The following is an 11,821-nucleotide window of genomic DNA, read 5'->3' on the forward strand; positions in this document are numbered from 1 at the left end:
CTGCATTTGCACAGTTGTGATGCTGTCCCAGTGACTGTACACACACACACACACACACACACACACACACAAACTAAAGCCAACAGAATAAAATAATCACCAGGTTTAACAAATGATATAAAACAAAAAATAAAAAAATAAAACTAATGCTATGACATTACTCTAAATTAAAAACCAGATTACATAAAAAGATAGGTCTTTAATTTCCTTTTAAAAATACCTGGTGTATATCTGGTGGGGACCTTGCATATGTTCATGTTATATCATTCAATTAAAGCTTAGATAATGGAAAATGAAAGTGATATATGTGATGAAACTGATGCTATGACAACACAGTGAAAGCCCCCCTCGCAGTGAGAGAGATCACAGCCAGATGGCACTGAGTTTCCATGCAGTGCTGCCTGAAGTCTGTCCTCTAGTGGTTTAAACAGAAAGCACTGATTCTCACAGCTGTCACTAAAGAGGTAGTAGTATCACTACTCTGCTCACTTCAAAGACCTGCCTTTCTATTCAGATCCTGTCACCACTGCCACCAGTGGAAGGATATAGACTTGAATGTCTTTTCCTTTGCGGACACAACACACATCCTCTTTCTGTGTTTTGGCAAGAATAACTACCAGAGAAGGAAGAAGAAACATTTCACTTTAACAAACACATTTTATTTGCCCTTCAAACAACAAAGCAAGTGAATTTACAATGTGGGATGTTCCTTGCAAAGTGTTACAAAAATACAAAAAGTACATGAATGCTTAGAGCTGTTTAAGGTCTTTTAGAGCAAAACATTCCAGCTGCATTAACGAGCCGGATAAATAAGGGAATAAATATTCTTGTTGGTCAGTTAACAGTTGGGCATTGGGTCATGTTTGCATTCCCCCTGGTCCGCAGTGTTGATGTGAACACTGTCGTCAATGTCATCTATGTAGTCATCCGGGACACTGTGGTCAGCATGGTTACCGTGGTCACTGTGGTGATCTGTATCATGATTCAGCTGTGCATACTCCACTGACCCCTGCTGAGAAGTGACAAAACCATGAAATATGAGGTTTATGTGAAGAAACAATAGGGGCTGGATCACTAACTATAAAACTGATACCGTCTGAAAGATTGCATGACATTCAGGACTATATCGATCAGCATGGCAGACCGACTGCTTGTAATGTATGTATTTGTATATTGTATGTCAACTCATTTGTTTTAAGCAGAAAGTTACAGTTTCAGATCTGTCTTGCACTGATATTTTAAGGTCAAAATATATAATAACTCATACTGTTGGGTAGGACTTTATTTCCGAATAATTTCTAGAAAGTGGAAAAAAATACATGTAATTGGTACATATTATAGGGAAACAGGAGTCTACAGTCATGCTAGAGGCTCCATGAGACTGTACTTACATCAGCATACTAACATGCTGATGTTCAGCAGGAGAAATTTTTACCATGTTTATGTCCATCTTAGTTTAGTATGTTAGCATGCTAACATTTGCTAACACTAAACGCAAAGTAGCCTGTAGCTGTGGCTGATGAAAGCGGCATAGGTTGTGGCCGGTTAGCTCAGTTGGTAGAGCGGGCGTACATGTGCAGAGGAGGTTTATTCCTCGATGCAGAAGGTCTAGGGTTTGAATCCAACCTGTGACGGTTTTCCTGCATGTCTTCCTCTCTCCCCTTTCATATCTCAGCTTTCCTCTCTAAAAAACAATTTATCCTGAGGTGAACATTAATGTGTGTACCAAATGTAATGGCAAACCATAGTTTCAAAGAAAATTTCACTAAAAACACAAAAGTCAATGATGGCACTATAGAGAAAAAGTCAGAGGATCACCAAAGTCAGTGGGATTCAACCTCTGGGGACCATTAATGTCTGTACAAAATTTCATGGTAATGAAAACTTGCTGAAATATTTCAATTTGGACCAACATGGTGGAACAATCGACATTGCCATCCCTAGAGAAACGCTGCTAGCATGACTAAAACGACAGTTTTGAAAAAGTTTTGTTCTTCTATTTTGCTTAGTAAGTTGAGTTTAAAAGCAGTTCTTGATTTTGGGAGAAAGAAAAACACGTAAACAAGTAAAAATGTACAATCATTTTTCTATCATAGGAATCATTATCCCTCGTACATGTTGAACTGTATGTTTGCCTGTAGACACATTTCTGAATGTTCAGTTGACCTACTGACTGAGGTTTACTAAGGTCAATTCACTGGAATTAATAAACTGGAGTGTAACAATTGAACACAATTAGTGCCAAATTGCATAGTTCTTTGCGGGACACCTACATAATTATTTGTAAATTATCACACATTTTCAAACAAGTAAAATGAAGCGAGTGTTTTACTTAGAATACAATACTTTCAGTTACCTGTCTACAAACTCCACGGGGTTTCCGTTTATTGCACTGTGTCCGTCAGTGAGAGGTCTCTCTGAGCAAAGACATCACAGATTTATGAGTGTGTGTCTGCCTTTTTGTAGTGTGTGCATGCACTGTTACGCGTGATGTGTGTGTGTTTCTACTTACACCATCAGCCTGCTCTGGAACACCTGCAAAAACAAAGCAAAAGGACAAACTCAGGAAACAAAAGGACTCTGAGGATTAAAGGAGGGCTTGTATAGTCATCAGGAGCACTCCCATGAACAGTGCCCACATCCCTGAAAACTGGGAGCTTATCGTGTTGCACACATTTACACTAATATGTATGTGCTAATACAGTCTTTATCTACAAGCAAGTCTCTTCTTAGAGCACATAGAGCAAAAAACATGCCTATTGTGTTTTCTTGTACTTCTGTGCATCATTGATAGTATCACTAGAGCTGACATTTAAAGCATAAGGAGTTATTAGGAGCCAATGACTGAACAATGGACAAGTTTCCCCCATGAGTATGAAACAATGGAGCGTGTTGCTAACGGATGTACACACTCTTTTGCTCTGATTGTTAGAACAGGAAGTTCTCTTTGACGAAAGCAGGAAGTGGACACCTGGGGACCGGGCCTTCTGTTTTAATGGGACATTCTTTCAATAACAATGCATATGTTTAGAGTTGGAGTTGATCCTGTTTCCTGGCGCTTTTTCTTTTTCAAAAGTCAGCAAGCAGCTTCATTTCTCTCACCACATCAACGTAAGTGGGACATGAATGAAGAGCAGGATGTTAGTCATACCTTGCTTGGAGTTACGCACTTTGCTGTACACCGTGTCTGTGCCCTTTTTCACCAGTGCTGTCAACAACCAAATACACAAAGTATTTTAGACAGTGTTTATTAAATTCAAAAAGATTATACTAATAATATTCAAATTCAGAGGCAGTCTCACCTCTGTTAGGATCTGCCTCTCTGGTCTGCACCTCAGCGTATTGAGTTTCTGGCTTTTCTGGAGCGGTCACACTATTCTGGTCCTCAGAATCTGCAGTACGATGAGTAGCAAGCTGTAGTAATACTTCATAGCATTTTTATAAAATATTTAAATCAAAGAGTATAGCAGGCAAATTAGGTAACATTTAAAGGATAACACTTTTGATAATCTATATTTGTCTTTCTTGTCTGCTTGGCCAAAGTCAAATATAGCTTAAATGTTGTCCACTATTAAAGCACACCAACGGGCCACACTGTTGAATTGAGTGACATGCTCCTTTGAGTTGATCCCACATACATTGTCCTGCAGCTGGAAATACTCACTAGTGCACCAAATGTGTATTAATCCACAGCCGAAAATAGTCCCCAACAAATACATTATCTATTCCCCTTTGAGTACCTTTTGCTTAAAACTACATTGACAAGCTGCTAAATGAAATTGCTTTTTTATTTTAATGGAACGATGTACTTGTGATTTTTTTTTTTAATTTACGTCTTCAGTAGCAACCAGTAGGTTCAGGGCTGAGAATCACAGATAGAGTAGGGATGCCAGAAATTGTTGAAGGACAGATTAACACATTGTTAGATTTGCTCTTTTCATGGGATTAATTAAAAAACAGTAAAACTGTCTACACACTCACCAGAGCCTGATGCATGTTCACTCCAAACACTCTTTCCTATCATGCCTGGAGTGACTACACAGAGACAAAAACAGCAACAATGGTGGTTGTTGAAACAGTATATACCAACACTTTCATGTTTAAACAGTAAACAAAGAAAACATTTTTAAAATGAATTTCGTGTTTTGCTCTTAAGTACAGTTTGCGGCTCAGTATTTGTATGAGCATGAAAGACTTTACCATTGGCAGCCTGATTGACCTCGGCCTGGGTGAGGCTTAGCCGCTCCATTTTGGTGCTGGCTGACTTCCTACGAGGAGGTGGACACAAAACACAATCAGCTTTTTAAAACAGGAAACTGCATTATTACCCACTCTTGTTAATCACATTCTTCACCTCCAAAACACTGATGGTAGATACGAATATGAGCAATGTTACTTACACCGACAGCTCGCCAGTTCTTTTCCTCTTATATAAAAGGAGACGTCTTTTAAAGGCCAAAATGGGGCTCATTGCCAGTATGAGCAGGATGCAGAAGACAATAATACCGATAAAACCTTTCTTCCAGCCAGCCATCTTCACTGCAGAATACATTTGAATGAAATATATGGATGGGTATGAATCATATTATAATTAGATTTAAAAACACAGAATTTCTGCTTAGTGTAGTGTCTTTCACGTCTGGGTATACATATATAATACTTTCATTTCCTGATCATGCAAGTGTTCACACCTGCGCTCCTCATAGAGAAGAGAGTGGTAGCTGGATGCCAAACATGTGAATGAATGCAAATACCAGCACTTACTTTACATTTTCTAAATATTTATTATTTTTAGGGCTGTCAATCGATTAAAACATTTAATCTAATTAATTACATACTCTGTGATTAATTAATCAAAATTAATCGCATACATAATTAACGGTGCCTGAACCGATACTTTTTAAGAAAGTAAAAAAAGAAAAGAAAAAAAAAGGGTACTAAACAACAGTTGGTGACATTAAAGAACGGCTTGTTTATTGCTAAGGCCATATGGTCAAAATTAAATGATTTAATAATAATGTATAACAATAACTTATTTCACTAGTAAATTGCTGTTGAACGACAAAAACAACCACCCGATGGGAAAAGGACATTTACAATAACTTCAAATGCACCACGAGGCTGTAGTTTACCAGTTTCATTGAACGCACCGTCTGTGTTGTTTTTCTGAAGTCAGCTGCAGATTGTTACATACCGGTGTTGAATCCTCTACAGTAAAACACAGTCAAACTTTACACCGTTTAGAGTTAGCTGTCAGCATTTTAACCGTGTTTAATCCAGATACTAGCTAGCGGTAGGCTAACGTTAGCTGCTGTTGAGTATAGTGTTAACTAGCTAGCGGTAGGCTAACGTTAGCTGCTGTTGAGTATAGTGTTAACTAGCTAGCGGTAGGCTAACGTTAGCTGCTGTTGAGTATAGTGTTAACTAGCTAGCGGTAGGCTAATGTTAGCTGCTGTTGAGTATAGTGTTAACTAGCGTCACGTGCAGCGGTGTTTGTGTTGCCTGTCTGTATCAGAGCACCAGAGAGAAGTGCAGACATATCAGTGACACCAGATTTCGGTAGCCAGGGTTGGCAGGAAGAAGATTTTTACAAGTAAATGTTCCAATTAATGATCCAGGCAGCACATTCTCGTCTCCCTCCTTCATTTTACAGTCCAATGGTGGCTAGAATGGCTCCGGGTCAAACGTCAATATGAAATGGATTAATCTGCGTTATTTTTTTTAACACGTTATTTTTTCTCAGATTAATTAATCGAAATGAACACGTTATTTTGACAGCCCTAATTATTTTATTTAATAACTTTATGTAATAATTGCCACAGTGTCTATACTTCAAACTCATTGGCTCAATTATTTAAAGTTGGTCTCTGTTAGTGTGCCTTAGAAATGCTGAGTCAAAAAACAATCTGTGTACCCTTATGGCGTAGCACTTTAACTTATTCTTTTTCCAACAGCACAAAAAACATATTTCATGTTTACAAAATAATGGAGGAAATTTTCAAACTCAAATCAAAATATAATTTCAGACTTTATCACACAGATGGTCTCACTTTGCAAAAGACATCCTAACTCTCTAAAACCCTAATTGGCCCTCACAAAGATCGACACACAAGAATCGCACCCATGACCATCATCTACTGAAGATAAAAACACACCTCCGATCATGACAGTGTGGCTCTGTTTGGTTTCGTTGGCCTGGTTGGTGCTCAGACAGTAGTAGCCCCCTCGGTGCTCTCTTCTGACAATGCTGATGTTGTAGGATCCTTCCAGTATCATGGAGGTCTGGGTGGCGAGTGCACCCTCTGTCTCAGTGCGGTACCAGGTGAAGGTGATGGGAAGAGTGCCTCTCTGAACAGAGCAGACGAGAGTCAGGTCCTGCCCTTCAGAGACGTCCCCCATGCCGTGGAGCCTGGTCAACACTGGTTTTGACACGGGCTCTGCATGGAGTAAAACACGTTAGACCTGTAGTTCACCATGTTAACATCAATTTGTTTGAATGAGTCGTCATCCAACGCACCTATGATGGTTGAACGTAGCAGCCCTGATCCTGTCATGGGAGGCTTGTTTTGTCTGTTTTTCGCGTGGCACAGAAAGCTATTTAAGTCTGAAAACTTGTAGATGGCTGAGGAGTTAAAGATGGCCTGTTCCCCCTGCTTGCTTACCACCCTGCTCTCACTCAGCATGTGAGGTTGGTGCAGGGTGTAGGTGATGGGCAGAGTGCCATTGTCACTGTGACAGAGCAGCTGGAAGCTCTTTCCCAACACCAGCGTTCCCCCCACCACACTCAACATGGGTTTTGAAAGAGGAACTGGGGATAAGATAATTAGCCAGTTAGTCAGTGCAACAGAAAAATAAACAAGACAGACGTTGATTAACGAGAGTCGACGGCCATGCTAGTTACTCTGTGAGGCTGTATTTAGATGTGCTAATGTCAGCATGCTTAATTTCGTGCATTTGATGACTCACCTTTTGCCTTAACAACAACTGTTTGGCTTTCTTTATCAATGCTGTGTGTAAGAGAAATAGCCAGGGCTTTACAGGTGTAGTTGCCATTTTCAGAAGGGTGTGCCGTAGTGATGTATGTCTCTTCATGGTTGAGTTTGACGTTATCTTTGTAGATGGAGAACTGTATGCTTTCATTGCTGATCCTCTCAGGAAAATAAATGACGACAGAGCAGGTAAGTTTGAAGCGGTCTCCCAAAAATATGTCTATGGGATTCACGGTCAGCTGTGGCTTTGAAAACAGCTCTGTGGAAGCGGGACAGCAAAAATCAAGCATTATACAAGGCTTTCAACTGATGATGAGGGGGTACTTAATGTAATTTTACACATTTCGTAACAAACAGTTATCCAGTGCTTGCCTTTGACTGTGATTGTTTGATAGGTTTCTTTCTGCACATTGCCCCACTCTGCCTTGCACACAAGCTCCCCAGAGTCGCCTTCTTGCGCAGTCAATCGATGATTGAGGCTGACTAGGGCTTGCTTGAGGATCCTCCTGTTCCTCGTCAGGAATACTTCAACGTTCTTCGGTGGATTCACCACTTTACAGACCACTTCTATTATATCACCCTCAAAGACTTCTGGGGAGGGCAGCACATTCATGACCGGTGAAATGTAGAGTCCTGCAAGACACAACTCAGAAGAGTCAATCACACAAGCCCCTTTAAGCGAGCTGATATTTTCTTGGAGCCATGACAGCTCTTTAACTAATCACCTTTGACTATGACTAAAGTCTCGTTGCTGCGGTTGGAGCGTCTGGCCCCAGAAACCAAATTGACCTCATAGTCACAGGACAGGTAGTGGTCTCCAATCCTCCTCAGGACCAGTGTGGTCTCTGACGAGTTCCCATTAGGCGCTGGCTGCTTTATCTTCTCAAAGTCTCCATTCCTAAGTCTCTGGTAAAACCGGAAGATGAGGGATCCTTTCTCATCCGGAGCACTGCAGGTGGCTGTGAACTCCTCACTCTCATAGGGTTCAGTCTTATTCAATTGCAGAATGGGGGTCTGCAGGCCTGAGGAGAGGAAAACCCAATAGGACAGTGGGAATTAAAGCCATTAATCTACGTACTGATGTTGTTTGTTCAGATATAATAGTACACATTATATGAGCTGCCTGGGTGTATAGTGTATGAAATTACAACGGATATTGAGGATTTAAAGTGCCATACCCATGGATTTTGTGTGTTTTAGCCTATTAACTAAAAAAGGTTGTATATTTATATTCCTGATAATAATTTACCAAAGTTTGCTTTAAGTCAAAATACTTTTTTTCTTATGCAATAAAATATAAGGAAGAAAATACAAAACTCACTTTTTTTTACAGCATCCACAATATGTTTATGTTTTGAAGTATTTTAAGAAGTGTGCTATTTTTCATGGAATAACATCTACAAAACAATAACTAATATATATTCAATATGATTGATATTTAACTCAAGAAAAGTTGTAGGTGTCTGAAAATGCTTACATTATTTATACTGCAGAAGGCAGGAAATCAGTCTACAACCCATGCTGTGTAAACTGGCTGGCAGTAATGTGAATTATTTATCAATTGAAAAAAAAACACTGGTTTTGTCCAACTACTTTGTGTTGATTATTTCCCCAAAAATGTGCTGATATATGGAAGAATTTCAGGTATATTATCAAACTGTTCATGTCATACCGCCCTTGTCAGACAAAATCAGCAATAACAACAAACAAATCTAACCAATTGAAAACAAATCAACCTTTGTTTTTAAAATCTATTGTACCAATACATAGCTCTACCTCTGACGTTGAGTTTTTGGCTGAAGCTTGCTTTGCTCTTGTCCTTGACTGTGACACGACACTCATAACTCCCAGAGTCAGCTGCCCTGGCCGGGTTAAGTTCATATACGACTGTGTCTTCTACAGTGGAAGAGGAGTGGACTGGAATGTCGTCCCGTGTGAGCTGAAAAGTATGATTCAGGTGAGGGATGTTGTCATGACTGACTTTGACCTGGCAGTGTAGGGTCACCGGTGTCCCGCTCTGAACTGTGCTGCTGGGTAGGATTGTAAGGCCAACGATATCTATAGTGTATGCTGGAGGTCCAAATGTCACACACACACACACACACACACACACACACACACACACACACACACACACACACACACACATAGAAAGAAATAATTAGGACCGCATGTCTTGTTTGTGTAAAACCAACATCAGTGACTGAGCCAGTTATACAATACAACAGTCAGGATCTATTATTCTCTTCACAATAAAGGTGAAGTCTTAAGGAAGTGAAGGAAGGTGCTCCCTGGCCTCCAGTCTCCTGCACAGTAACAGTGCTGAAGGAAGGACAAAGCTTCAACAAACAGCATCTGACCCTCTCTGCCCCCCCCCGGGAGAGCTGAGTTGATTTATCCCAGCTTCTGCTCTCCCTCAGCAACAACAGCATGGTGTAACTCAACAGCCACGAAACAATCACTTAAGTCCACATCCTCAAAGCACTGCTGTGAGTTTAGGCTCAGTGATGTGGAGGGACTGAGGCAGTAAATGACTAACTCAGCCACTGTAGAAATATGTAGAGAAAGTTCATTTAAAGCTCTGGAAAAAAAGCAGTAGAGTTGAATTAAAATTAGTTGTAAATATACATGCAATTTTAAAGTAGTTCAACATTATTGGAAATACATTTATCCTCTTTCTTTCCGAGAGTTAGATGAGAAGATTGATACCACCCTCATGTATGTACGCTAATGTCTCAAAAATGTCTAAATATGAAGCTACATCCAGCAGCTGATTAGCTTAGCTTAGCACAAAGAAGCACTGGAAACAGAGGGAAACAGCTAGTCTGGTTCTGTCCAAAAAAATAACAAAATCTCTCTACTTGCGCATCTAAAGCTCACCAACTAACACGTCAGATATCTTTTGTTTAATCTGTGCAAAAACCGATGTATAAAACTGATAATTCACTATTTTACTGGCTTTTATGTACAAGAATATTTCTTGACCAGAAGCAGTAACTTCCTGGAGTTTCAGCTGGTTACTGACAACAAGAGTTCAGGTTTATTTGTGAGCTTTATTGGTGGATTTTGTTACCTTGACCTTAGCTAGTTGTTTCCCCCTTTTTCCAGTCTTCACGCTAAGCTAAGCTAAGCTAACCGCCTGCTGGCTGTAGTCTTATATTGAGCGTGGTACAGGAGAGTGGTATAAATCTAACTCTCGGCAAGAAGTGTGTCTTTCCCAAACTGTTGAATTATTCCTTTAAGACACTGACTGCCTTTTTATAGCTACCTAACTATGAGCTCCAGATAAACACAGCTCAAGATGAAAACAAGAAGGATTCAGCATTTTAATTCAAATACATGTTGTTTGAAAGCTATTCAAAATTTGGGAGGTTCATTCAAACTCATGCTGATTTGAAAGATTACCCAGCTTCCCCTGAGAAGATTAAAAATAGCTTCAATGAATCTCACTTAAGACTTGAAAATATCAAGGAGGCCAGAAGTGCATGATACAATGCCCATTTCATGCAAAAAATAACTGTGCGAGGTAAAAATATCTTTCTTGCCTAATACAGCAAGGACTAGATAACCCAAAACTGTCTCAACGCTGGAGAAACTACAACCCTCTGGACCAATTATTAAACAAGAGTCAAATATACAGTATAATGTACTACTTACATGACTGTCCTCTGGCACACTGCCCTGTGTTTGGAGAAAAGCAGAGGAATAGGAAGAAAAGAACAGAAGTGAGAATCAGATATAGGTTTAATTAACTGAAGGAACATCCTTTATCCTTGAAGCAGCACAACGGTGGGTCCTTACAGTAGTGTAGGAGGCAGGTGAGAAGCAGCAGCAGCAGGTTGGGGGGTCTGGAGTCCATCTTGAGTGATGGTGGTTCACTGCTGTTAGATGAAAATACAGCTGCAGAGGGCTGAAGAGACAGAGGCCAAAAGGGCAGTCAGAAGGACGGGGAGGGCCGTAGGAAGGGAGAGGTGGAGTGTGTGGAGGACAAACTTGTGGTGTGTCCGGCAGGGGTGGTGGTGATGGGGGTGAGGGGGTGTTCCTCGTCTTATCATACACACTCCTTGTGCTGCTTGACTGACCAGGAAATGGATGTTACTTCCTCAGGAATCTAGCATTTACTGTGTTTTTACTGTGAGAGATTCAACAATAATGCCATACAGTATATAGCCATAGCATGGACCCCTTTAAGGGTGTTTCTTACATAATACATAATAACAGTTTATTATAGATGACAACCATTTTGAGATATGCTATGACTTCATTTGGTCATATAAGAGACTGTTGCTCTCCAGAGAGACTTCAACATTTGTATAGAAGTGTGTTGTTTGTCTGATGTTCATTGTGTCTATATTTGTATTGTCTTCCTTTGTTTTTATAACATAATATAACGTTGTGCAGCACTTTGTTCAGCCTAGGTTGGTTTTAAATGTGCTCTATAAATAAATTGACTTGACTACAAAACACATCAGGAATTATGCAAGAACCTAAAGGCCGCACTGCACTTTGCTTAGCCCACAATCTCACCTCTTAAATAGTTAATGTCATACACTGTTTCTTTGCTGTATTGCAGCAATACCTACTGACTCGTGATCCAATCTCAAATTAAATATATCAACAAATTCAGTGTTTACACCCAATCCCTTCTCCTCCAGTGCTCTTGTTAAAACTGTGAGAAGAAACTATGATGGAGCTACTGAATCATTTATATGATGCTAAGATCTTAGAACTGCATAGCGTGTAAAGATTATTTATATATGACCAACTGTTTGGGCAACTTGGGGAGAAACACACAACATAAGGGAATTTTAGATTAATTATGGCTACAATTT

General features: G+C 40.0%; 1 protein-coding gene across 2 annotated transcripts; it reads right to left on the reverse strand.

Annotated features, from left to right (window-relative positions):
• Positions 1 to 638: 638 nt before the first annotated feature.
• pecam1 (platelet/endothelial cell adhesion molecule 1) lies at positions 639 to 11,047 on the reverse strand. 2 transcript variants are annotated; one of them, XM_031320936.2, is made up of 15 exons: positions 10,791 to 11,047; positions 10,647 to 10,670; positions 8,766 to 9,059; positions 7,715 to 8,011; positions 7,362 to 7,622; positions 6,967 to 7,248; positions 6,518 to 6,808; positions 6,156 to 6,437; positions 4,401 to 4,539; positions 4,201 to 4,268; positions 3,982 to 4,035; positions 3,303 to 3,392; positions 3,152 to 3,208; positions 2,513 to 2,535; positions 639 to 1,009 (listed from the first exon to the last, which is right to left on the reverse strand). In XM_031320936.2, exons 1-15 carry the CDS (start codon positions 10,846 to 10,848, stop codon positions 839 to 841), a joined length of 2,391 nt encoding a protein of 796 aa, XP_031176796.2. In that variant the 5' UTR covers positions 10,849 to 11,047; the 3' UTR covers positions 639 to 838. The 2 variants fall into 2 exon arrangements, with proteins under 2 accessions (XP_031176796.2, XP_031176794.2); XM_031320934.2 differs by having other exon boundaries at positions 639 to 1,012.
• Positions 11,048 to 11,821: the final 774 nt, after the last annotated feature.

The sequence above is a fragment of the Sander lucioperca genome, chromosome 21 (assembly GCF_008315115.2).
Source record: "Sander lucioperca isolate FBNREF2018 chromosome 21, SLUC_FBN_1.2, whole genome shotgun sequence".
NCBI lineage: Eukaryota > Metazoa > Chordata > Actinopteri > Perciformes > Percidae > Sander > Sander lucioperca.